At 48.5% G+C, this 25229-nt stretch overlaps 1 protein-coding gene across 1 annotated transcript in view; it reads left to right on the forward strand.

Annotated features, from left to right (window-relative positions):
• Positions 1–25229, forward strand: part of SCN4A (sodium voltage-gated channel alpha subunit 4) — a 111394-nt gene that overhangs the window by 69230 nt on the left and 16935 nt on the right. Inside the window, exons 16-17 of the mRNA XM_074940960.1 lie at positions 21714–21843; positions 23520–23674. Of these exons, the coding sequence (XP_074797061.1) occupies positions 21714–21843; positions 23520–23674 (285 nt within the window). The remainder of the gene's footprint in view (positions 1–21713; positions 21844–23519; positions 23675–25229) is intronic.

Here is a 25229-nt window from a genome sequence, read left to right on the forward strand (position 1 = left end):
CTTTTTCCTGTGTGAGCTCCTGGCTCATACAAGCCCAGGAACCCCCATGCTCCAAGTCAGACTCTGGATCTCTTATAAACTGCAGCCTCGTGGGACTTCCTAAGGAAATGGGTTACAAATGGAAATTCATAGAAGGGGCCACAGTGATCACACAGTCTGGCCTCCTGTACGACACAGCCGGAGAACTTCCCTGAAATAACTGCTGTTTGAACTAGAGCAGGTTTTTTAGAAAAACATCCCATCTTGATTTAAATATTGTCAGTGATGGAGAATCCACCCTGACCCTTGGTAAATAGCTACAGTGGCGAATGACCCTCCCTGGTAAAAACAGACCTTATCTCCAGTCTGAATCTGTCTAGCTTCAACTTTCAGCCATGGGGTCATGTTAGACCTTCCTCTGCTAGACTGAAGAGCCCATTGTTAAATATTTGTTCCTCGTGTAAATACTTATAGACTATGATTATGACACGCTGTAGACAGTGTGGTTTAACTAATACACAGAGAACCCCTGCTGCTGTGGAGTACAGGGATATAAACCCGAGAGCTACCTGGTTGAAAGGTTTCAGAGTAACAGCCGTGTTAGTCTGTATTCGCAAAAAGAAAAGGAGTACTTGTGGCACCTTAGATACTAACCAATTTATTTGAGCATAAGCTTTCATGAGCTACAGCCCACTTCATCGGATGCATACTGTGGAAAGTGTAGAAGATCTTATTATATACACATAAAGCATGAAAAAATACCTCCTCCCACCCCACTCTCCTGCTGGTAATAGCTTATCTAAAGTGATCACTCTCCTTACAATGTGTATGATAATCAAGTTGGGCCATTTCCAGCACAAATCCAGGTTTTCTCACCCCCCCCCCCCGCCCCACACACACACAAACTCACTCTCCTGCTGGTAATAGCTTAGGGTTAGGGTTGAAAGGATATCAGGTCGTTGTTGATATCAGCAGATACAAGTGGGCGGCTGCAGAGTCAGTGCCAGGACTGTAGCTTTCCAATTCGATTATAAATGACTTGGGGGAAGGTGGTGAAATTTGCTGACGCCACTAAAATTGGATCCACTGTTAATACCTTAGAAAGGATCAGCTGCAGCCAGGCTCTCATGACATTGGGTGGGGGGGCCTGGGACGAAGCGAAGGGAGTTTAACATGGGTAAACATTAAACGATGCATCTTAGAGTTAAAACTCACAAGGTTTCTGATGTCTGTGCTGCTGGCTAATGCCCTAGAAGGCACTGTCAGCGAGTGCGACACAGGGAATCACGTGGGCTGCAGTAACATTACAACGGAGAGACACGCAAGGAAAAAACCCTGTACGATTTGAGGCTGCATGAAAATGAGTCTAATAAACAAGCCCAGGGGAAATTGTTAGGGCTGTCAATTAATCACAGTTAACGCATGCAATTAACTCAAAAAATTAATCGCGATAAAAAAATTAATCACAATTAATCACAGTTTTAATCGCACTGTTAAACAATAGAATACCAATTGAAATTTATTAAATATTTTGGATGTTCTTCTACATTTTCAGAAATATTTATTTCAGTTACAACACAGAATACCAAGAGTACAGTGCTCACTTTATATTATTATTTCTGATTACAAATATTTGCACTGTAAAAATGATAAACAAAAAAAATAGTATTTTTCAATTCACCTCATACAAGTACTGTAGTGCAATCTCTTTATCGTGAAAGTGCAATTTACAAATTTAGATTTTTTTTGGTTACATAACTGCACTCAAAAAACAAAACAATGTAAAACTTTAGAGCCTAAAAGTCCACTCAGTCCTACTTCTTGTTCAGCCAATCACTAAGACAAAAAAGTTTCTTTACATTTTCGGGAGATAATGCTGCCTGCTTCTTATTCACAATGTCACCTGAAAGTGAGCACAGGCTTTCGCATGGCACTTTTGTAGCCAGCATTGAAAGGTATTTACTTACCGAATATGCTAAACATTTGTATGCCTCTTTAAGCTTTAACCGCCATTCCAGAGGACATGCTTCCATGCTGATGATGCTCGTTAAAAAGTAATGCATTAATTAAATTTGTGACTCAACTCCTTGGGGGAGAATTGTATGTCTCCTGCAGTTTTACCTGCATTCTGCCATGTAATGCACGCTATAGCAGTCTTGGATGATGACCCAGGACATGTTGTTCGTTTTAAGAACACTTCCACGGCAGATTTGACAAAATGCAAGGAAGGTACCAATGTGAGATTTCTAAAGATAGCTACAGCACTTTTAACCACGGTTTAAAAATATGAAGTGCCTTCCAAAATCTGAGAGGGATGAGATAGAATCATAGAAACATAGAATATTAGGGTTGGAAGACACCTCAGGAGGTCATCTAGTCCAATCCCCTGCTCAAAGCAGGACCAACCCCAACTAAATCATCCCAGCCAGGGCTTTGTCAAGCTGGGCCTTAAAAACCTCTAAGGATGGAGATTCCACCACCTCTCTAGGTAACGCATTCCAGTGCTTCAACACCCTTCTAATGAAATAGTGTTTCCTAATATCCAACCTAGACCTCCCCCACTGCAACTTGAGACCATTGCTTCTTGTTCTGTCATCTGCCACCACTGAGAACAGCTGAGCTCCATCCTCTTTGGAACCCCCTGTCGCGGAGCGACGACTCACTGCTGCGGCACCTCCCACTGGTTGTCCAGGGAATTTGCTCTTTTCAGCCAGGAGCGCCCTCTGCCAGTCAGTGTCTCACCTGCCGCTGGCCTTGTGCGCCTCCCGGACCCTGGTGCCCCCTGGTCCCCTGGCAGTACCCCCTCCATCTGGGTATCCCCTCCCCAGGGGAACCCCCAACCCCCTATCCCTCCCTTGCCTCAGTGGCTACTGTCAGTCATCGTCTAGCCCCCGCTCCCTGGGGCAGACTGCAGTCTGTACCACTCATCATCGGCAAGGGGGTTCGGACCAGCTGCCTCCATGTAGGTCTGGGCTGTTTCTCTGCAGCCTTAGTACCCTTTCATGGGCCTTTACCTCGGCCTGCAGCCTGGGGCTCTGCTAGGCTGGAGTTCCCCAGCTCCCAGGTACCCTCCTCAGCTTCCCAGGCAGCCAGGTCCTCCTCTCTCCATGTATCTAGAGAGAGTATCTGTCTCCTTCTGGCCCACTGCCCTCTTATAAGGGCCAGCTGGGCCCTAATTACACAGGATACAGCTGTGGCTGTTTTCCCAAACAGCCCAGCTTTTTCCCTCTCAGCCCTCTCCCAGGGCTGTTTTAAGCCCTTCAAGGCATGGCGGGGGGACCACCCCGCCACACCCCCATCACTCTTCTCTTCTGCAGACTAAATAAGCCCAGGTCCCTAGCCTCTCCTCGTAAATCATGTGCCCCAGCCTCCTAATCATTTTTGTTGCCCTCCGCTGGACTCTCTCCAATTTGTCCACATCCCTTCTGTAGTGGGGGCACCAAAACTGGATGCAGTACTCCAGGTGTGGCCACACCAATGCCAAATAGAGGGGAATAATCACTTCCTTCGATCTGCTGACAATGCTCCTACTAATGGAACCCAATATGCCATTCGCCTTCTTGGTAACAAGGGCACACTCCTGACTCATATCCAGCTTCTCGTCCACTGTAACCCCTAGGTCCTTTTCTGCAGAACAGCTACTTAGCCTGTCAGTTCTCAGCCTGTAGCGGTGCATGGGATTCTTCCTTCCTAAGTGCAGGACTCTGCACTTGTCCTTGTTGAACCTCATCGGATTTCTTTTGGCCCAATCCTCCAATTTGTCTAGGTCCCTCTGGTCCCTATCCCTACCCTCCATAGTATCTACCTCTCCCCCAGCTTAGTGTCATCTGCGAATTTGCTGAGGATGCAATTAATCCCATCATCCAGATCATTAATAAAGATGTTGAACAAAACCGGCCCCAGGACCGACCCCTGGGGCACTCCGCTTGGTACCGTCTGCCAACTAGACATGGAGCCATTGATCACTACCCGTTGAGCCTGACAATCTGAAAGATGTGGAACATGCTTTCAGAAGTCTTAAACGAGCAACACTCTGATGCGGAAACTACAGAACCTGAACCATCAAATAAGAAAATCAACCTTCTGCTGGTGGCATCTGACTCAGATGATGAAAATGAACATGCATCGGTCCACTCTGCTTTGGATCGTTATCGAGCAGAACCCGTCATCAGCATGGATGCATGTCCTCTGGAATGGTGGTTGAAATATAAAGGCACATATGAATCTTTAGCGTATCTGGCACATGAATATCTTGCAACGTCGTCTACAAAAGTGCCATGTGAACACCTGTTCTCACTTTCAGGTGACATGGTAAACAAGAAGTGGGCAGCATTATCGCCTGCAAATGTAAACAAACTTGTTTGTCTCAGCGATTGGCTGAACAAGAAATAGGACTGAGTGGACTTGGAGGCTGTAAAGTTTTACATTGTTTTATTTTTGAACTCAGTTAGTTTTTGTACATAATTCTACATTTATAAGTTCAACTTTCATGATAAAGAGATTGCACTACAGTACTTGTATTAGAAGAATTGAAGAACACTATTTCTTTTGTTTTTTACAGTGCAAATATTTCTAATAAAAAATAAATATAAAGTGAGCACTGTGCACTTTGTATTCTGTGTTGTAACTGAAATCAATATATTTGAAAATGTAGAAAACATCCAAAAATATTGAAATAAATGGTATTCTATTATTGTTTAACAGCGTGATTAATCACGATTAATTTTTTTAATAGCTTGACAGCCCTAGAAATAATACCAGTCTGCCAGATCATAACGAGGACTGCTTTCCTGGAGCACTGCATTTGGGCCACCATATCTGTGCAGGGAGAAAAGCTACTGGACTGATCAGTGTTGCGGAGGGGTTTGCCTATGTCAAGAGAGAGAACAGCTACAACGTGTGCAGCTTGGAGAGTCAGGGGACGGCTGCACTACAGAGGCACTGCTGCAGCGCTGCCATGCCACAGTGCAGCTGCGTCCTACGTTGACACGAGGGGTTGGTAATTCACCTCTCCGAGAATTCTTCTGCCCATCTAACTGCATCTACAGCGGGGGTTATATCAACCTAACCACATTTCATATCCCTGATGGATACAGCTAGGTTGATTAAATTTTCACACCTGTGTAGCAGGCCTCCGAGGGGCTTCCAGCGGCTTTGCCAGAGCTGTGAGATGTGCAGGTGGGTGAATCACGGATTTTCCAGGTCACAGGCAATTCTGAAATGTCTGAAAAAAATTGCTTCAGGTTAAGCAAAATGTTTCATTTGACTTCAGCTCACACCCCAGATCACTGCCCAGTTCCTTCGCTGTGTTCATTTGCAGTTGTTGCTTCTCTGCAGTGTTAGCCACGTCCCTCGTGGGGCGTGGCTCCTCGGGAAGGTACAGTGCAGCAAGCCAGGGTGTGAATCGACAGCACTCCAGCTTGCTGCTCAGTAATGTCCCCTGGCCACTGCTGTAGCCACTCCGGCTTCTGGGACGTTCACTGCCCCGTAGCAATGTCCAAGTGGGACATCACTGCATGGCAAACTGGTGTGCTGTAGATTCACACCCTGGGCTGTAACCTGCTGTGTAGACAAGCCCTCGGATCAGTCTTGGCGCTTGCTGGTCTGGTGCACAATTTACAGGTGAGTGTAACCAAGAGGATAGGAGCAAACCTCAGAGATTCATAGATTCCAAGGCCAGAAGGCGCCATTGTGAATACCTAATCTGACCTCACGCATAACACAGGACATCCCCAAAATACTCACTAGAGCAGATCTGTTAGAAAACATCCCGTCTCAATTGAAAATTATCAGTGATGGAGAATCCACCGTGACCCTCAGAAAATTGTTCCAATGGTTAATTACTCCCAGTGTTAAAAATGTATGCTCAATTTCCAGGCTGAATTTGTCCAGCTTCAACTTACAGCCATTGGATTGTGTCAGACATTTCTCTGCTAGACTGAAGAGCCCAGTATTAAATATTTGTTCCCCATGTAGATACTTACAAACTGTGATCATGGTACCCCTTAATCTTCTCATTGTTAAACTACATAGATTGAGCTCCATGAATCTATCACTGAAGGGAGGGCACATTTTCTAAGCCTTTAATTAGTCTCGTGGCTTCAGACAGAGAAGTAGGATGGAAAGTCCATTTCGCAGAGGATTTCAAAATTTGGGTTCATTCCGGATGGGAACGAAAACCAGACATTTCAAAATGTTCTGCAAAGAAAAACTCTGGAAAAAAGAAATTTGTTCCAGTCGATTGAAACATTTTCTTTTGCTTTTGACTTTTTTATAAATTTTATATTACGTGTAAACTTACAATATAATACCAAATAAGAAAGCGGAAATGCAGATCTGTTTCAAAATGAAAAATGACAAAATGGGACGTTTCAACCTTGTTGAACTCCCGCCACACTCCCCATTTTGCCCCAAAACAAGATTCCCATGGAAGCAACCTGATTTCGTGATGCGTTTCCATTTCAATGGACCCACACACTCCCATGGACTGTAGTTCCAGTGAAGTTTCTCCAGCCAGCACTACACAAGGTGCTGATCCTGTAGGTGCAGCCAGGAGCTGGGTGCAAAGAGCTCCCCAGGCCCAGATATCAGAGACACTTCCTCTGAGTCTCTCACTTGCAGCCTGCTCCTTGACTGCTCACTGCTGCAGAGCTGGGAGCCGAATCTCTGGGCAAGGACATGCTCCAGGTGTGCAGCTACTGCCGAGTGTCCCTGGCACTTGTGAAACCCATGAAACAGGGATGCTCCAGTGGGTAATTCTGTCATTGGCAGCCACATGCCATACCCCGCAGGGAGGTTCCCACATTCCTGCTAGCCTTTCTGAGAAGCTTGGGCCATGCCGAGAGTCACACAGACACTGGCCCAGAGATAAAGGTTCCAGATGAAGTCCCCCTTGAAGTCACTGGTAGCTTTGCCATTGACTTCAATGGAGCCAGGATTTCACCTGGAGAATTGGAATCTCTTGTAACTGGCTGGATGCTGGGGCTTGTTTTCTTCCAGCGTCTGATGCCAAGCTAATGAACCTGGGGGGGGATGGAGGCAAGACGGGCCCCACAGAGCTGCTCCCCCCCTTAAACAAACATGTCAAGCTGGGGTGGGAATAGGATAAAGGATTGGACTAAGGTCCGCCCACATGAGCTGGGCAGTGGCAGATAGTGACCATTTCTGTAAGGAATCCTTTTCAAGGTTGTGCTCCATCAATATCCCCCTTGCTCTGGCTCCATGGTAGATCCCGGCTCCCCAGTGCTTAACGTGGCCTGGACAAACCGGGGGGGGGGGGGGGGAGGGGGTGTGTGTGCCTGTGATAACCCGGCCGATTTAAATTTTCACACACCTGACACAGACAATTCACAAGTTCTTTGATAAACACATCACATCAGCAACAGGTTTCAGAGTAGCAGCCGTGTTAGTCTGTATCCGCAAAAAGAACAGGAGTACTTGTGGCACCTTAGAGACTAACAAATTTATTTGAGCATAAGCTTTCGTGGGCTACAGCCCACTTCATTGGATGCATGCAGTGGAAAATACAGTAGGACGATTTTATATACACAGAGAACATGAACCAATGGGTGTTACCATACACACTGTAATGAGAGTGATCAGTTAAGGTGAGCTATTACCAGCAGGAGAGAAAAAAACCTTTTGTAGTGATAATCAAGGTGAGCCATTTTCATCAGTTGACAAGAACGTGTGAGGAACAGTAGGGGGCAAAAATAAACATGAGGAAATAGTTTTACTTTGTGTAATGACCCATCCACTCCCGTCTTTATTCAAGCCTAATTTAATGGTGTCCAGTTTGCAAATTAATTCCAATTCAGCAGTCTCTCATTGGAGTCTGTTTTTGAAGATTTTTTGTTGTAATATTGTGACTTTTAGGTCTGTAATCGAGTGACCAGAGAGATTGAAGTGTTCTCCGACTGGTTTTTGAACGTTATAATTCTTGATGTCTGATTTGTGTCCATTTATTCTTTTACGTAGAGACTGTCCAGTTTGACCAATGTACATGGCAGAGGGGCATTGCTGGCACATGATGGCATATATCACATTGGTAGATGTGCAGGTGAACGAGCTTCTGATAGTGTGGCTGATGCGATTAGGCCCTATGATGGTGTCCCCTGAATAGATATGTGGACACAGTTGGCAACGGACTTTGTTGCAAGGATAGGTTCCTGGGTTAGTGTTTTTGTTATGTGGTGTGTGGTTGCTGGTGAGTATTTGCTTCAGGTTGGGGGGCTGTCTGTAGGCAAGGACTGGCCTGTCTCCCAAGATCTGTGCGAGTGATGGGTCGTCCTTCAGGATAGGTTGTAGATCCTTGATGATGCGTTGGAGAGGTTTTAGTTGGGGGCTGAAGGTGACGGCTAGTGGCGTTCTGTTACTTTCTTTGTTGGGCCTGTCCTGTAGTAGGTGACTTCTGAGTACCCTTTTGGCTCTGTCAATCTGTTTCTTCACTTCAGCAGGTGGGTATTGTAGTTGTAAGAATGCTTGATAGAGATCTTGTAGGTGTTTGTCTCTGTCTGAGGGGTTTGAGCAAATGCAGTTGTTTCGTAGAGCTTGGCTGTAGACGATGGATCGTGTGGTGTGATCTGGATGAAAGCTGGAGGCATGTAAGTAAGTATAGTGGTCAGTAGGTTTCCGGTATAGGGTGGTGTTTATGTGACCATCACTTATTAGCACTGTAGTGTCCGGGAAGTGGATTTCTTGTGTGCACTGGTCCAGGCTGAGGTTGATGGTGGGGTGGAAATTGTTGAAATCATGGTGGAATTCCTCAAGGGCTTCTTTTCCATGGGTCCAGATGATGAAGATGTCATCAATGTAGCGCAAGTAGAGTGGGGCATTAGGGGACGAGAGCTGAGGAAGCGTTGTTCTAAGTCAGCCATAAAAATGTTGGCATACTGTGGGGCCATGGTGGTACCCATAGCAGTGCCGCTGGTTTGAAGGTATACATTGTCCCCAAATGTAAAATAGTTATGGGTGAGGACAAAGTCACAAAGTTCAGTCACAAGGTTTGCCGTGACATTATCGGGGGTACTGTTCCTGACGGCGAGATAACTGGCTCTGTGGATTAGGGGAAAGCAGTGGACGTGTTATTTCTTGACTTTAACAAAGCTTTTGATACGGTCTCCCACAGTATTCTTGCCAGCAAGTTAAAGAAGTATGAGCTGGATGAATGGACTATAAGGTGGACAGAAAGGTGGCTAGATCGTCGGGCTCAATGGGTAGTGATCAATGGCTCCATGTCTAGTTGGCAGCTGGTATCAATCGGAGTGCCCAAGGGGCCGGTTTTGTTCAATATCTTCATTAATGATCTGGAGGATGGTGTGGATTGCACCCTCAGCAAGTTTGCAGATGACACTAAACTGGTAGGAGTGGTAGATACGCTGGAGGGTAGGGATAGGATAGAGTCCTGCATTAGGATGGAAGAATCCCATGCACTGCTACAGACTAGGGACCGAGTGGCTAGGCAGCAGTTCTGCAGAAAAGGACCTAGGGGTTACAGTGGACGAGAAGCTGGATATGAGTCAACAGTGTGCCCTTGTTGCCAAGAAGGCTAATGGCATTTGGGGCTGAATAAGTAGGGGCATTGCCAGCAGATCGAGGGACATGATCATTCCCCTCTATTCGACATTGGTGAGGCCTCATCTGGAGTACTGTGTCCAGTTTTGGGCCTCACGCTACAAGACGGATGTGGAGAAATTGGAAAGAGTCCAGTGGAGGGCAACAAAAATGATTAGTTTCAGAGTAGCAGCCATGTTAGTCTGTATTCGCAAAAGAAAAGGAGTACTTGTGGCACTTTAGAGACTAACAAATGGGGGGGGGAAGAAAACCTTTTGTAGTGATAATCAAGGTGGGCCATTTCCAGCAGTTGACAAGAACGTGTGAGGAACAGTGGGGGGGGGGGGGAGGGAGGGAAATAAACATGGGGAAATAGTTTTACTTTGTGTAATGACCCATCCACTCCCAGACTCTATTCAAGCCAAAGTTAATTGTATCCAGTTTGCAAATTAATTCCAATTCAGCAGTCTCTCCTTGGAGTCTGTTTTTTGTGGGGATACGGGTACAGTGAGATTCAGTGGAGTTGGGGTTCTCTGAGACTGGGGGTGTAGTGACATTCAATGGTCTTGGGGGTCTCTCTGGCATTAAGGGTCTCTGTGATTTGGGGGTCTCTCTGGGGATAGGAGACTGGGGGCGCAGTGAGATTCAGTGGGTTTGGGGGTCTCTCTGGGGCTTGGGTTAAAATAGAGTGAGGTTTGGGGTCCCTCATCTCAGCAAGAGATGTTAAGAGTCACAAGAAGGGTTTCTTCAGGTATGTTAGCAACAAGAAGAAAGTCAAGGAAAGGGTGGGCCCCTTACTGAATGAGGGAGGCAACCTAGTGACAGAGGATGTGGAAAAAGCTAATGTACTCAATGCTTTTTTTGCCTCTGTCTTCATGAACAAGGTCAGCTCCCAGACTGCTGCACTGGGCAGCACAGCATGGGGAGAAGGTGACCAGCCCTCTGTGGAGAAAGAAGTGGTTCAGGACTATTTAGAAAAGCTGGACGAGCACAAGTCCATGGGGCCGAATGCGCTGCACCCGAGAGTACTAAAGAAGTTGGCGGATGTGATTGCAGAGCCATTGGCCATTATCTTTGAAAACTCATGGCGATCGGGGGAGGTCCCAGATGACTGGAAAAAGGCTAATGTAGTGCCCATCTTTAAAAAAGGGAAGAAGGAGGATCCTGGGAACTACAGGCCAGTCAGCCTCACCTCAGTCCCTGGAAAAATCATGGAGCAGGTCCTCAAGGAATCAATTCTGAAGCACTTAGAGGAGAGGAAAGTGATCAGGAACAGTCAGCATGGATTCACCAAGGGCAAGTCATGCCTGACTAATCTAATTGCCTTCTATGATGAGATAACTGGCTCTGTGGATGAGGGGAAAGCAGTGGACATGTTGTTCCTTGACTTTAGCAAAGCTTTTGACACGGTCTCCCACAGTATTCTTGTCAGCAAGTTAAAGAAGTATGGGCTGGATGAATGGACTGTAAGGTGGATAGAAAGCTGGCTAGATTGTCGGGCTCAATGGGTAGTGATCAATGGCTCCATGTCTAGTTGGCAGCTGGTATCAAGTGAAGTGCCCCAGGGGTCGGTCCTGGGGCCAGTTTTGTTCAATATCTTCATAAATGATCTGGAGGATGGTGTGGGTTGCACCCTCAGCAAGTTTGCAGATGACAGTAAACTGGGAGGAGTGGTAGATACGCTGGAGGGTAGGGATAGGATACAGAGGGACCTAGACAAATTGGAGGATTGGGCCAAAAGAAATCTGATGAGGTTCAACAAGGACAAGTGCAGAGTCCTGCACTTAGGACGGAAGAATCCAATGCACTGCTACAGACTAGGGACCAAATGGCTCGGCAGCAGTTCTGCGGAAAAGGACCTAGGGGTTACAGTGGACGAGAAGCTGGATATGAGTCAGCAGTGTGCCCTTGTTGCCAAGAAGGCCAATGGCATTTTGGGCTGTATAAGTAGGGGCATTGCCAGCAGATCGAGGGACGTGATCGTTCCCCTCTATTCGACATTGGTGAGGCCTCATCTGGAGTACTGTGTCCAGTTTTGGGCCCCACACTACAAGAAGGATTGGAAAAATTGGAAAGAGTCCGGCGGAGGGCAACAAAAATGATTAGGGGAGTGGAACACATGACTTATGAGGAGAGGCTGAGGGAACTGGGGATGTTTAGTCTTCAGAAGAGAAGAATGAGGGGGGATTTGATAGCTGCTTTCAACTACCTGAAAGGGGGTTCCAAAGAGGATGGCTCTAGACTGTTCTCAGTGGTAGCAGATAACAGAACAAGGAGTAATGGTCTCAAGTTACAGTGGGGGAGATTTAGGTTGGATATTAGGAAAAACTTTTTCACTACGAGGGTGGTGAAACACTGGAATGCGTTACCTAGGGAGGTGGTGGAATCTCCTTCCCTAGAAGTTTTTAAGGTCAGGCTTGACAAAGCCCTGTCTGGGATGATTTAGTCAGGGATCGGTCCTGCTTTGAGCAGGGGGTTGGACTAGATGACCTCCTGAGGTCCCTTCCAACCCTGATATTCTAGATTCTATGATTCTCTGGGGTTTAAGGTCTCTGTGATTTGGGGGTCTCTCTGGGGATAGGGGGCTGGAGGTGCTGTGGGAGTCAGTAGATTTGGGAGTGTCTCTGGGGCTGAGGGTACAGTGACAGTGGGGATGGGGAGGTCTGAGTCCCTGGAGCCCATGCCTGGGGAGCTGCCTCTGCCCCCCATCCCCACTGCTTCCCATACTGCCCACCCCCACCCCCCACCCTCCCGTCCCTTCCCACTGGCCTGGCTCTGTCAGAACCGCTCTGAGCCTGTCCCTACAAGGAACGCTGCAACCAGTGCTGGAGGATCCATGCCCCCTATGACTTCTCCTAGCCCCTCCCCAGCTTCTAGACTTCCCCAGACACACCACCCCAGAGTTTCTCCATCTGCTGCTCCCTCGGCCCCCGCTGATCGCAGCCCAGGCTCTGCTTGCTGACTGACACAGGCCCTCCCATGTGCATGATGGAGGGTGAATGCGTGGGTGGTGCTGGCCTGTGGGGGAGCAGAGTCTGGGGCACTGCATGAGGCAGCAGCTCGGATAGAAGCTCTGTGCCCCTCACCCACACTTCATGGTCCCTTCCCTGCTTGGGGTGCGGGTGGAAAGTGACCGCCCCCGGCCCCCCGAACACACACAGAGAAGAGCTATAGGCCAGCATTGGGCTCACCTCTACTCCTCTTTGGGCCAGCCGAGACCTCCCACCATTCCCGGTGTCCCCTGATCTCAGGTGGACTGGGGCTGTCCCAGAAGAGGGAGGACTCAGCCCCCATCCACCCAAGAGGATAAGGCCCTGCTGACACCACCCCAGCAGAGCCATTGTGGCGTGGCAGTGGATCCCCTCCCCAAACACACACACACTGAGTGCTAACACTCCATGGAGATGCATAGGGCCATTCCCCCCTCTCAGAGCTACTGCTTCAGGCTCTCTGCAGACTCAGGCAGACATCCCCAGAGCAGTTCCACCTGGGGCTTCGATTCAGGGTTTCCTTTGAAATGAAAACTGAGATTCTGACCCGCTCCTGGGACATCAGGCCCACGTCCCCTGCCTAGCGCACGTGGGCTTTAATCCACTTCCCACATGGCAGGTGTGACTGGCTGGTGGACTGGCTGGGGAAGGGAGGAAATGTCATGCACAGAAATAAATCCCCACCTGCACCCAATCCACCTCCACCACAAAAATGAACAGCACTTCACATCCCCCTCCAGAATGCTCTCCCCAGGTCCTGGGCCCAGTACTTCTACAGCCCCATCTTTGCCAAGGGGGTCTTAGCACCCCACAGCCTTCTAATGTCTTTACCCTCCCCACCAGCTGCCAGGTGGGGCAGGCCATTATTGTACACAGAGTCTCAGTGATCTGCCCCTTGCTGTGTTGTGGAGCAGGGATTTAACCCCAGGCCGACACCTTAACCACTGGCACCTCCTTCCTCTCTTGTCAGAGCAGAGGTCACTCCCGGGCCATGTGCCTGGGACACCTAGCAGGTGTCTTGAGCTGCTTCTCTTCTCCCGCCTCCTCACCCCACCCCCAGTGCCAGGTTCCTGCCCCCAGCCGGCTATTCATGATCTATTTCAAATAGTACTTGTGATGGTGGGAGAAATTGATTGGAGACAGTTCACAACACCCATGGAGCCCACAACCCCCAACCCTTGGCACACCCACTTCTCCTGCAGGAGTTCGCAGGGGCATACACATCATGGATTTCATCTCTGCTACTAAAGTCTGCCAAGCACGTCTGTGGGAGCAGGGTCTGGAGAGGAGAAGACGGCAGGAGCAAGGGAACATCCTCCCCACCTTGTGTGGTTTGTGCAGGGGCTGGGGAGAACTGCAGACCCTCCACTGGGGCTGCTTCAGGCGGACACTAAGCCCCAGAGGCGGGACAGGGCAGCAGAGCTGAGCAGCCAAGCGGGACAGGGGTATACGGCGCCTCTACAAGGGACGTAGCAGTGTGCACATGGGAATGCTGAGAGGCATTCTGCCTCCAGCACTCAGTGTTGCCAACTGTCACAATTTTTATCAAGACTCTCATAATATTTTATGTCTTAAAGTGCCAGCTCCTGGAGTCAGGTGATTAGGTGAGACTCTCTGCTTTCACGTTTTTAAAGAAGTACGTTTCTAGCCCTTGTGGTTGCACAGAAAAGCTGGACTTCATATGACCTGCATGTGACCTAAAGGCTCAGTAGCATAGAAGGGGTTTTTCCGCCACTGTTTTTCCATCCACCTCCTCCAGTGATGGTATCTAGGGAGCCAGAAGTATTCAGATGAAGTGAGCTGTAGCTTACGAAAGCTTATGTTCAAATAAATTGATTAGTCTCTAAGGTGCCACAAGTACTCCTTTTCTTTTTGCGAATACAGACTAACATGGCTGCTACTCTGAAATCTTCCATAGCTGTGTCTCCACCAGGGTTCGGTCAGCGTAGCTACTGCACTCAGGGGTGTGGCTTTTTCTCAACCCTGAGCACTCTAGTTACATTGACCTAACTTTGAATTGTGCACCAGGTCTGCATGCTCTCTGGGCTGCTTACCCTGCCCCCAGCCTTGAGTAGCTGCAGTTCCCTGTGCAGGAATTACAAGCAATTGGTGTGATCAGCTACTAAGCTTTTCTCCCTGTTACTCCACACAAGGGACAGATTCTTCTACTGCTTCTAAGAAACTCTGTTGCTCAGTTTGAGTCATTATTTCTCTGGCTGTGCCCCGGATGGCTACTTCCCTCCCAAAGCAGGGGGTTATTCACTCTTGAAATCATGGCTGGCACTATTCTCACTGCCATAGCCTGGCTGTAGGATTGAAGGAGGTGGCCTTCAATGATCACTAACATGATCAGTGCCCATGTTTCTCTCCCTCCATGCTACTTGCTGCATCTCCAGCTCTCTGGATGGATTCTGGTGGTGGCACCAACAATAAACTAAAGAACCCTCATGCTTCATGGCTTCAGCTAGCCATCTGCAGGGGTCAGGAAGAGATTTTGCTCCCTCCCCCCAGCGGATGATACAAAGCTGGGAGGTATTGCCAATTCAGAGAAGGAGTGGGATATCATACAGGAGGATCTGGATGACCTTGTAAACTGGAGTAATAGTAATAGGATGAAATTTAATAGTGAGTAGTGTAAGGTCATGCATTTAGGGATTAATAACAAGAATTTTAGTTATAAGCTGGGGATGCATCAATTAGAAGTAACAGAGGAGGAGAAGGATCTTGGAGTATTGGTTGATCATAGGATGACTATGAGCCGCCAATGTGATAGGGCTGTGAAAAAAGCTAATGAGGTCTTGGGATGCATCAGGAGAGGTATTTCCAGTAGGGATAAGGAGGTTTTAGTACCGTTATACAAGGCACTGGTGAGACCTCACCTGGAATACTGTGTGCAGTTCTGGTCTCCCATGTTTAAGAAGGATGAATTCAAACTGGAACAGGTACAGAGAAGGGCTACTAGGATGATCCGAGGAATGGAAAACTTGTCTTATGAAAGGAGACTCAAGGAGCTTGGCTTGTTTAGCCTAACTAAAAGAAGGCTGAGGGGAGATTTGATTGCTCTCTATAAATATATCAGAGGGATAAATACCGGAAAGGGAGAGGAATTATTTAAGCTCAGTACCAATGTGGACACAAGAACAAATGAATATAAACTGGCCACCAGGAAGTTTCGACTTGAAATTAGACGAAGGTTTCTAACCATCAGAGGAGTGAAGTTTTGGAATAGCCTTCCGAGGGGAGTAGTGGGGGCAAAAGATTTATCTGGCTTTAAGATTAAACTCGATCAGTTTATGGAGTATGATGGGATAACATGATTTTGGTAATTAAATATTCATGGTAAATAGGCCTAATGGCCTGTGATGGGATGTTAGATGTGGTGGGATCTGAGTTACTCAGGAAAGAATTTTCTGTAGTATCTGGCTGGTGAATCTTGCCCATGTGCTCAGGGTTTAGCTGATCACCATATTTGGGGTCGGGAAGGAATTTTCCCCCAGGGCAGATTGGAATAGGCCCTGGAGGTTTTTCGCCTTCCTCTGTAGCATGGGGCACGGGTCACTTGCTGGAGGATTCTCTGCTCCTTGAAGTCTTTAAACCACAATTTGAGGACTTCAGTAGCTCAGACATAGGGGAGAGGTTTTTCGCAGGAGTGGGTGGGTGAAATTCTGTGGCCTGCATTGTGCAGGAGGTCAGACTAGATGATCATAATGGTCCCTTCTGACCTTAGTATCCATGAATCTATGAATCTCCTAAAGCATCAGAGAGGGGCACGGCTCGAGATAGGACATTGGAGGAGGAGGGCAGAGCCGGATTAAACTTTTATGGGCCCTGGCGCCCAGTCCGTGTCCCCACTCCCCCTGCTCTGCCCGTGCTCCACCCCAAGGCCCCATCCCTGCTTGGACTTTTCCCCCTGAGGCCTCACTCACCGTTCTCATGGGGGGGAGAGGAGTGAGCAGGGGTCAAGGGAAGCAGGGGCGGAGAGGAGCGAGCGTTGGGCAGGGCCTTGGGGGGAAGAGGCCAAGCAGGGGTGGAGCCATGGGGCAGAGTGGGCGGGGCGGGTCCACGGTCTGTGGGCCAGGTGTGGGCCTGGTGCCATTGGCGCCATTGCGAACCCAGTCCTGGGGGAGGGCCAGGGCCATTCTCTCAGGTGCTTGGCTGGTGGGTCTAGCTCGCAAGCTGAGGGTCTAACCAAGTGCCGTATGTGAGGTGGGCAGGAATTTCCCCCCAGGTCAGGTTGGCAGTGAGCTTGGGGCATGGGGTGTTGCCTTCGCCTGCAGCATGGGGAGCAGGTCACTGGCCAGGATTATCTGGGTGTATCTCACGTCATCATTTCCCTGCCCTCGGGCACTGGTGCACCTCGGTGCCTGTGCACGTCGTAGTCCAGTCTCCTGAGGGCTGTGATGCTTTGGGGTCAGGGAGCGGGTGCTGGGCGGTGTCGGTGCCCTGTGCTATGCAGGGACTAGGTGATCTGGGGGTCCCGGCTGGCCTTTTTAACCCCTGTGACTCTAAAAGGCTGTGCCTGAAACACTGCAGTGGCACGGCTGCATCACATCTGTGTAGACAGTCCCTACCGTGATGGGCGGGGCTCTCCCATCACTGTCGTTCAGCCACCTCCCGAGAGGCAATCGCCAGGTCGACAGAAGAACTGGGGGTGAGGTCAGCATAGCTGCATCCCTGGGCGGTGTGGATTTCACATGCCAGAGCCGTAGCTATGCGTTTCCAGTGTAGACGAGCCCTAATTCAAAGTCCAGGGCTCTCCCCCTGTGTTAGGATGACACCTAGTGGCAGACATGTGAGCACCGCATTTGGGAACTGTATTGCTAGCACGCCAGGGGCCTTGGTTCAACAGTAAGTCATCGAATCAGGGAAGAGAAACAAGGAATGACTCAAGGAATGCCTCGCTCAGCTCTTCTACACATAGCATTGCCTGCAGGTGTCCAGTCGAAAGAGCTTGGCACTGGGGGATGGACTGTGCTCTCTTTTCTCACCTGGAACAACATCTGTGGCCACTTGTGCCCCATTGATTTCAATAGCTCTCCTCCAGCAAGGTCTGAGCTATTGGAAATCAGGATATCACAGTCTGGTCCTTGTAGTGTGAATATCAAGTGCTCAAAGCAAAGCCATCAGGATAAACCTGTGAGCAACGAACCGCCTGAGGACGATCACAGAAAAATATCTGGCAAATCATCTCAAACCCTGAACAGATCTATTGGAATCCCATGCACAGAATCACAGACTATCAGGGTTGGAAGAGACCTCAGGAGATCATCTCGTCCAACCCCCTGCTCAAAGCAGGATCAATCCCCAATTTTTGCCCCAGATCCCTAAATGGCCCCTTCAAGGATTGAACTCACAACCCTAGGTTTAGCAAGCCAATGCTCTAACCACTGAGCTGTCCCTGAAAGGTGACCAAAAGGTTCTAAAGAAAGGGTCATTCTAAACTGCAGTGTGCTGGGGCAGCTCTCCCATGGGGTCTTTGTAGCATTTTCATTAGCAGTCTGGAAGAGGAAATAAACAGCAAGGTAACAAAATATGCAGGTGACTCATGGGAGCTATAGCTCAGATACCTCATTCTCCTCTACCGGGAAGGCTCCCTGGTTAGACTACATCACCCATGATGCACTACAGCCTTCCATTTGTTTGAATGGTTGTAGTGCCTCTTGGGAGTCACATGACTGTAGTGCATCAAGGGAGATAAAGTCTAGCCAGGGATCTGCCTTTCCAGATCCCTTCACAAGTGTTTGGGACAGTTTGTATACCTCACTGTGTACCTTGGCCGGACTAGCTCCTGTGGCAAATTGCTCATGTGTGGCCCTCATATGTGGAAGCATGGGTGAGCTTAGCTCTGTCCCAGCTCTTCTGATCCCCCTCTGCTTCCTTCCTTTCCCATCCTTTCTGAATTCCAGTTTAGCCCCAGTGGGAGACTAGGGCATGTTAGTTCCACAGTGCAACATGGCCAAATCGGCTGGCTACTGGCTGCCTTGCTGGCTGCAGTGTCCAGTGAATCAACACAGAGCAGCTAGTATATTTCACCCCCTGGTGGATACAATACCCAGTATGAGCGATGGCTGAAACTTTTGGGACCATAAGTTGCCACCTGCACCCCTTGGCTCCAGAATCTCTGTCTCATCTGTGATTGATTGAATGCACTGACACTCGCTAGTGACCTTGGGGGAGATTAGCCCTACAGTGCACATGCCAATTGCACACAAGATACCCCTTCATAGCGGGTCCTTGTCCTGGGTTCTCTTGTTGCTGTGTAGAATGTACAGGTCTGTAGATGTGTCTCTACCTACCACATGGCCACTCAGCACATTGGATAAAGCTGGCTATTCAAGCTGGAAAGACAGATAAAAATAGAGAGGATCCCTGGAGATTTGCTAAGATTTTTCTCTTCTTATCTAACCCATTGGGGGTTGCAGAGTGCTTTCTGGGAGCCCAGCCAAGTCAAGATTCAGAGTCAGTTCTACTGGGTGAAAACTATTTGGAATCCAGATTTTGCACTGGAGTGATCTTTGTCCTAAAAGCTCTTCAGAGTAAGTGGAGCCAGAAATATTTGAGATAAACAGAATTCCGGGAGCCCAGGTTTCTGCTGATCTAATTATAACAAAGGGTATTTGTCAGGGATTGCAGTGGGGTTGGTAGCTCAGGGACAGGACTGGGGCAATGAGAAGCATTCGGAGATTTTGGATAGAGCTGGGTGGGAAATGGCTTTTCCGTCCTGCAAGAGCTTGTGAGCTTTTGGAAGTGTTTCTGTTCTGAGCTGGAACAAAAAGCAGAATCTCTACAAATTTTGCACACGGATCATCCCAAAAAGAATCCAGATGAGGTAAATGAAATGTGTTATTTTGCTCATTTCGAATGTTCCCATTTTTTTACCCGTTTTCACCTTTTTTTAGTATCAATGAACTAAAATTGCAAGCAGACAATTCTCTTGTTTTGAACTGGGAAACCGAGGGTTTAACTCGAAATTCTCAACCCGGAACATTTTGACACTTCCAAACCTTTGTTTGTTTTAAAACAAAAAAAATTCGAAGTGGGAGATTCAGCCAAACCGGCCCTTTCTCACCAACACTTTTGCTTTTGTCAAATCAGCATTTTCCCAATGAAAAGAAGAAAATTCCCAGGTGTTTTGAGACTTGGGAAATGCTCGAGAAACACAGCTCATCAAACGTGGCAACTCCTTTGTCTCCATATGATCAGCGCATCCCCGGGGTGTGACACGGCTCTCCCCCTGCACCACCATTGCTGGGGACAAGTTCTCTGATGCAAGCCACACCAGGAATTGTGCAGCTTCCTTCCTTTGATTCTGCAGCTTCTGGCTTTTTGCTTATTACTTGTAAAATCTCACCTGAAGCAGATGTGGCCACTTTGATTTGAACTGAAAAAGTCTGATCTTGTAGCTGTCGGGGGGCAACAGAGGGGGTCTTTGACTGAGCAGGTCAATACACAGAAAAAGAACATGGCAAACAGCATGAGCATTTCATGGCTGTTTGCGTTTTGCAGAGTTCCCAGCAGTTAGTGGGTTTCCACATTTTTTGCAACAATTTTTATTGCCATTTTTATCCAAAAAATAAAAATAAAAACCAATTTATTCGTAGACATCAATATCCACTTCCATCATGTTGTCGATTAAAAACAAAAGTGAATAAAAATATCCTGAGAAAATTCACCAAGAACTTTTTATTTAAGATGACAATTTTTGGTGAAAATATGCATTTAAAAAATTGTCAGTTTTGGACTAACAAACTCCTGTTTCCAAAAGTTGCAACCACCCCCACAGTGGCAGCAGCCCAGTGGTTCTCAACCAGGGTTACGTGTACCCCTGGGGGTACACAGAGGTCTTCCAGAGGGTACATCAACTCATCTAAATTTTTGCCTAGTTTTACACCAGGCTACATGAAAAGCACTAGCGAAGTCAGTACAAACTAAAATTTCATACAGACAATGACTTGTTTATACTGCTCTACATACTATCCACTGACATGTAAGTGCAATATTTATATTCCAATCAATTTTACAATTGCACGCTAAAAATGAGAAAGTCAGCAATATTTCAGTAATAGGGTGCTGTGACACTTTTCAGAGGGGTAGCCGTGTTAGTCTGTATCAGCAAAAACAACGAGGAGTCCTTGTGGCACCTTAGAGACTAACACATTTATTTGGGCATAAGCTTTTGTGGGCCTAAACCTGCTTCATCAGGTGCATGGTGTGGAAAATACAGTAGCAGGTATATATACAGTACATGAAAAGATGGGAGTTGCCTTACCAAGTGGGGGGTCAGTCTAACGAGACAATTCAATTAACAGTAGAATACCAAGGGAGGAAAAATCACTTTTGTAGTGGTAATGAGGGTGGCCCATTTCAAACAGTTGGCAAGAAGATGTGAGTAACAGTATGGGGAAATTAGTTTTTGCAATGACCCATCCACTCCCAGTCTTTATTCAGGCCTAATTTGATGGTGTCCAGTGTGCAAATTAATTTAAAAAATGAATTAACTTTTGTATTTTTATGTCTCATTTTGTAAGCAAGTAGTTTTGAAGTGAGGTGAAACTTGGGGGTACACCATACAGATCAGACTCCTGAAAGGGGTACAGTAGTATGGAAAGGTGGAGAACCACTGGTGCAGCCCACTCACCCAGAACCACTCCCCGAGCCCTGCCTTGGGGAGACAAGGCCCCACGGCACACCTCACCAGGGCTCCTTGCCACCCACCTGCCGTGCCCAGGCACAGAATTGGGGTATGTCTAGATTACAAGTTTAGATCCCACCCCAAAACTCACATGGCACTGTGGCAGCTTCGCTACTATAGCGTAGCCACCTGCTACCGAGACAGAAGGGGTTTGGCCATCGCTGTAGTTAGTCCACCCCCTTAAGAGACAGTAGCAAGGTCAAGGAAGGAGTTCTTCCATTGACCCCAAGTGTCCACCTCAGGGCTTAGGTTGGCTTTAACTACGTCTCTCAGAATTGCACTAACCCAGCCCTGCCCAGCCTGTGCTGTAACCATCCCTGTCCCTGCCCGAGATGAGGCCTCTATTGCTCCCTGGAAACATTTGAGCTCCAACGTGTGAAGCCGTTTGTTGCTGGTGCATTAGCCACTCCCAGCATTCGGGGTGTCTCCTGTTTATGAATCTGTCCCCGGTGCTTGCTGGAGCCCTGGGCTGAGTCTGTCTCCATCCCTGCTCTCCGCAGAAGCCGCTGTCCAGAGGCAGCACGTCATCCCTATGCAGTACCGTGGATTACAAGGCACCAGAGGTAGAGGCAGAGGTGGCTGCAGACGAGGCTGCTGAGGGCCAGGGGCCCGAGGAGTGCTTCACCGAGGGTAAGGGAGCCGCGCAGTGACCCTGCACCGGGGGAGCAGGTGGGTGGAGGGTTGCCCCGTCCTGGTACTGTCCCAGAGCACCAGCTGTCCCTGCAAAACACAGCACAACTGCCCCGAAACTAACAGAGAATGGGCCAAGGGTAGAGAACGGGCCCTGCAGTGATAGACTCCAGGAACTCAATCTAGTTAGATTAACAAAGGGACAGTTAAGGGGTGACTTGATTACTGTCTATAAGTACCTACCTGGGGAACAAATATTTAATCATGGGCTCTTCAGTGTAGTAGAGAAAGGTCTAACACGGTTAGATCTCACCCCAAACTCACAGAGCCCTCATGGGATCTCAATGCCCTGCGATCCCAACACCCATGGGATCCCACCCACAAACTCACAGTCCCCATAGATCCCATCCTCCCTGGGATCCCACCCCAAACTCACACAGCCCCCATGTGATCCCATCTCCCCCTGGAATCCCACCCCAAACTCACACAGCCCCCATGGAATCCCAACAGCCCTGGATCTCAACACCCATGGGATCCCACCCACAAACTCACAGCCCCCATAGATCCCAACCCCCATGGGATCCCATCCCAAACTCACACAGCCCCCCGCGGGGATCCCACTCCCCCCTGGAATCCCACCCCAAACTCACACAGCCCCCATGGAATCCCAACCCCTCTGATTCCCAACACCCATGGGATCCCTTCCCAAATTCACACAGCACCCCCAGGGATCCCAACTCCCCTGGGATTCCCCCCCCGAAGGAATCCCACCCCAAACTCATGCAGCGCCACACCAGATCCCACCCCAAAACTCACATGGCAACTCACAAGAACAATGCTTCTGTTCCCAGGCTATGACAGGCCCCTGGTCCAAAGGGTGCCAGCCCCCTCCATTGATAGTTTTCCCAGGGGTGGAGGGTGCAGCATGGCCAGTGCTTGCCAGGGCTAGTGGTGGGAGGCAGGGGCCCTGCAGCAGGTCAGGAATTGTACATGGACCAGGACAACAGAAAAGGTGAAGGAAAGGCCTGGAGGGGGAAAGGCAAAGGGGAAGTGGGGGGAGGCGCTGTTGTGGGGAGAGAGAAAGAAAGAGGGAAGGAAAAGGAGGGACTAGTGTTAAGGAGCGGAAAGAGGAGGCATGAGAAGAAGTGGAGTGAGGAGAGAACAGGTGTTAGGGAGGGGCAGGGGGCACGTAGAGGCGGGGTCAGAGGGGCCGGTGTAGGGGAGGGGTCATGGGGGCTGGTGCAGGGGAGGGGTGGAGGGCGGGGGCTGGTGCAGGGGAGGGGTCAAGGGAGCAGCCGGGGGGCCGGTATAAGGGAGCAGCAGGGGGCTGATGGGGTGTATGGTTTTGGGCCATGTGCCCCAGAGGAGGCGCTTCCCCAGGCGAGGGCAGGCGGCAACGCCACGGCATCCCAACACAGGTGAGCAGCTTTACACCCTAGCCTGGTCCGTCCCAGAGGGCAGGCTCCTGGCAGATGAGTCGAATTTGCCTGTCTCCAGGCCGGACCGCCTCTGCCCATCCAGGCCCAGCTTGCTCTGGTCTGGCAGAGCAGCACCTGGCTGGCTTGCTACACCGGGAGATGACTCTGCCACCTGCAGCTCCCCAGAGAGGCCGCTGGCCTTGCGTCTGCCATGCCATGGCTCAAGAACTAACCGTGCCTCTCTGCATCCCCTCCCAGCCTGCGTGCGGCGCTTTCCTTTCCTCTACGTCGACATCACAACTGACAAGGGGAAGATCTGGTGGAACCTTCGGAAAACCTGTTTCAAGATCGTCGAGCACAACTGGTTTGAGACCTTTATCATCTTCATGATCCTCCTCAGCAGTGGAGCGCTGGTGAGTCACAGGTTTCGGTCCCTGCACCGAGCCCCCTAGATTGTGGGACCCCGGAATGGCAGGCTGCATGCAGGCTTGTGGCAGTGCCAGATACTCCCTAAAAGGAGGTGAATTGGATATGAAGCGAAAGGATCATCATTCTGCGCTTTGGGCACCTGGCCAGGTAGGGGAGGCAGTTTGGGGCTGTGGGCTAAGCACCACAACTGGGGATGTTTTGCTCTGATCAGCGGCAAAATAGTTAATGTTGAACAGTAAAATGCCATCATTAGGTTTCAGGCTAGTAAGCCTGACTTCAGTACCAGGCAAACTGGTTGAAACTATAGTGAAGGACAAAATGATCAGACACATAGATGAAGAGGATCTGTTGGGGAAGAGTCAACATGTTTTTTTTAAAGGGAAGTCATGCCTCACCAATCTGCCAGAATTCTTTCAGGGGTTCAACAAGCATGTGGACAAGGGGGATCCAGTGGATATAGTGTACTTAGATTTTCAGAAAGCCTTTGACAAGGTCCCACACCAAAGGCTCTTAAGCAAAGTAAGCTGTCATGTGATAAGAGGGAAGGTCCTCTCATGGATTGGTAACTGGTTAAAAGGTAGGGAACAAAGGATAGGAATAAACGGTCAGTTTTCAGAATGGAGAGAGGTAAATAGTGGTGTCCCCCAGGGGTCTGTACTGGGCCCAGTCCTATACAATATATTCATAAACAATCTGGAAAAAGGGATAAACAGGGAGGTGGCAAAATTTGCAGATGATACAAAATTATTCAAGATAGTTAAGTCCTAAGCAGACTGTGAAGAGCTGCAAAAGGATCTCTCAAAACTGGGTGACTGGGCAACAAAATAGCAGATGAAATTCAATGTTGATAAATGCAAAGTAATGTGCATTGGAAAACATAATCCCAACTATACATATAAAATGATGGGGTCTAAATTAATTGTTACCACTCAAGAGAGAGATCTTAAGAGTCATTGTGGAGAGTTCTCTGAAAACATCCACTCAATGCACAGCAGCAGTCAAAAAAGCGAACAGAACGTTGGGAATCATTAAGAAAGGAATAGATAATAAGACAGAAAATATCATATTGCTTCTATATAAATCCATGGTACACCCACATCTTGGATACTGTGTGCAGACGTGATAGCCCCATCTCCAAAAATTGGAATTGGAAAAGGTTCAGAAAAGGGCAACAAAAATGATTAGGGGTATGGAACGGCTGTCATATGAGAAGAGATTAATAAGACTGGGACTTTTCAGCTTGGAAAAGAGATGACTAAGGGGGGATATGATTGAGGTCTATGAAATCATGACGGTGTGGAGAAAGTAAATAAGGAAGTGTTATTTACTCCTTCTCATAACACAAGAACTAGGAGTCACCAAATGAAATTAATAGGTAGCAGGTTTAAAACAAACAAAAGGAACCATTTTTTCACACAATGCACAGTTAACTTGTGGAACTCCTTGACAGAGGATGTTGTGAAGGCCAAGACTATAACAGGGTTGAAAAAAGAACTAGATAAGTTCATAGAGGACAGGTCCATCAATGGCTATTAGCCA

This window comes from Natator depressus, chromosome 27 (assembly GCF_965152275.1).
Source record: "Natator depressus isolate rNatDep1 chromosome 27, rNatDep2.hap1, whole genome shotgun sequence".
NCBI lineage: Eukaryota > Metazoa > Chordata > Testudines > Cheloniidae > Natator > Natator depressus.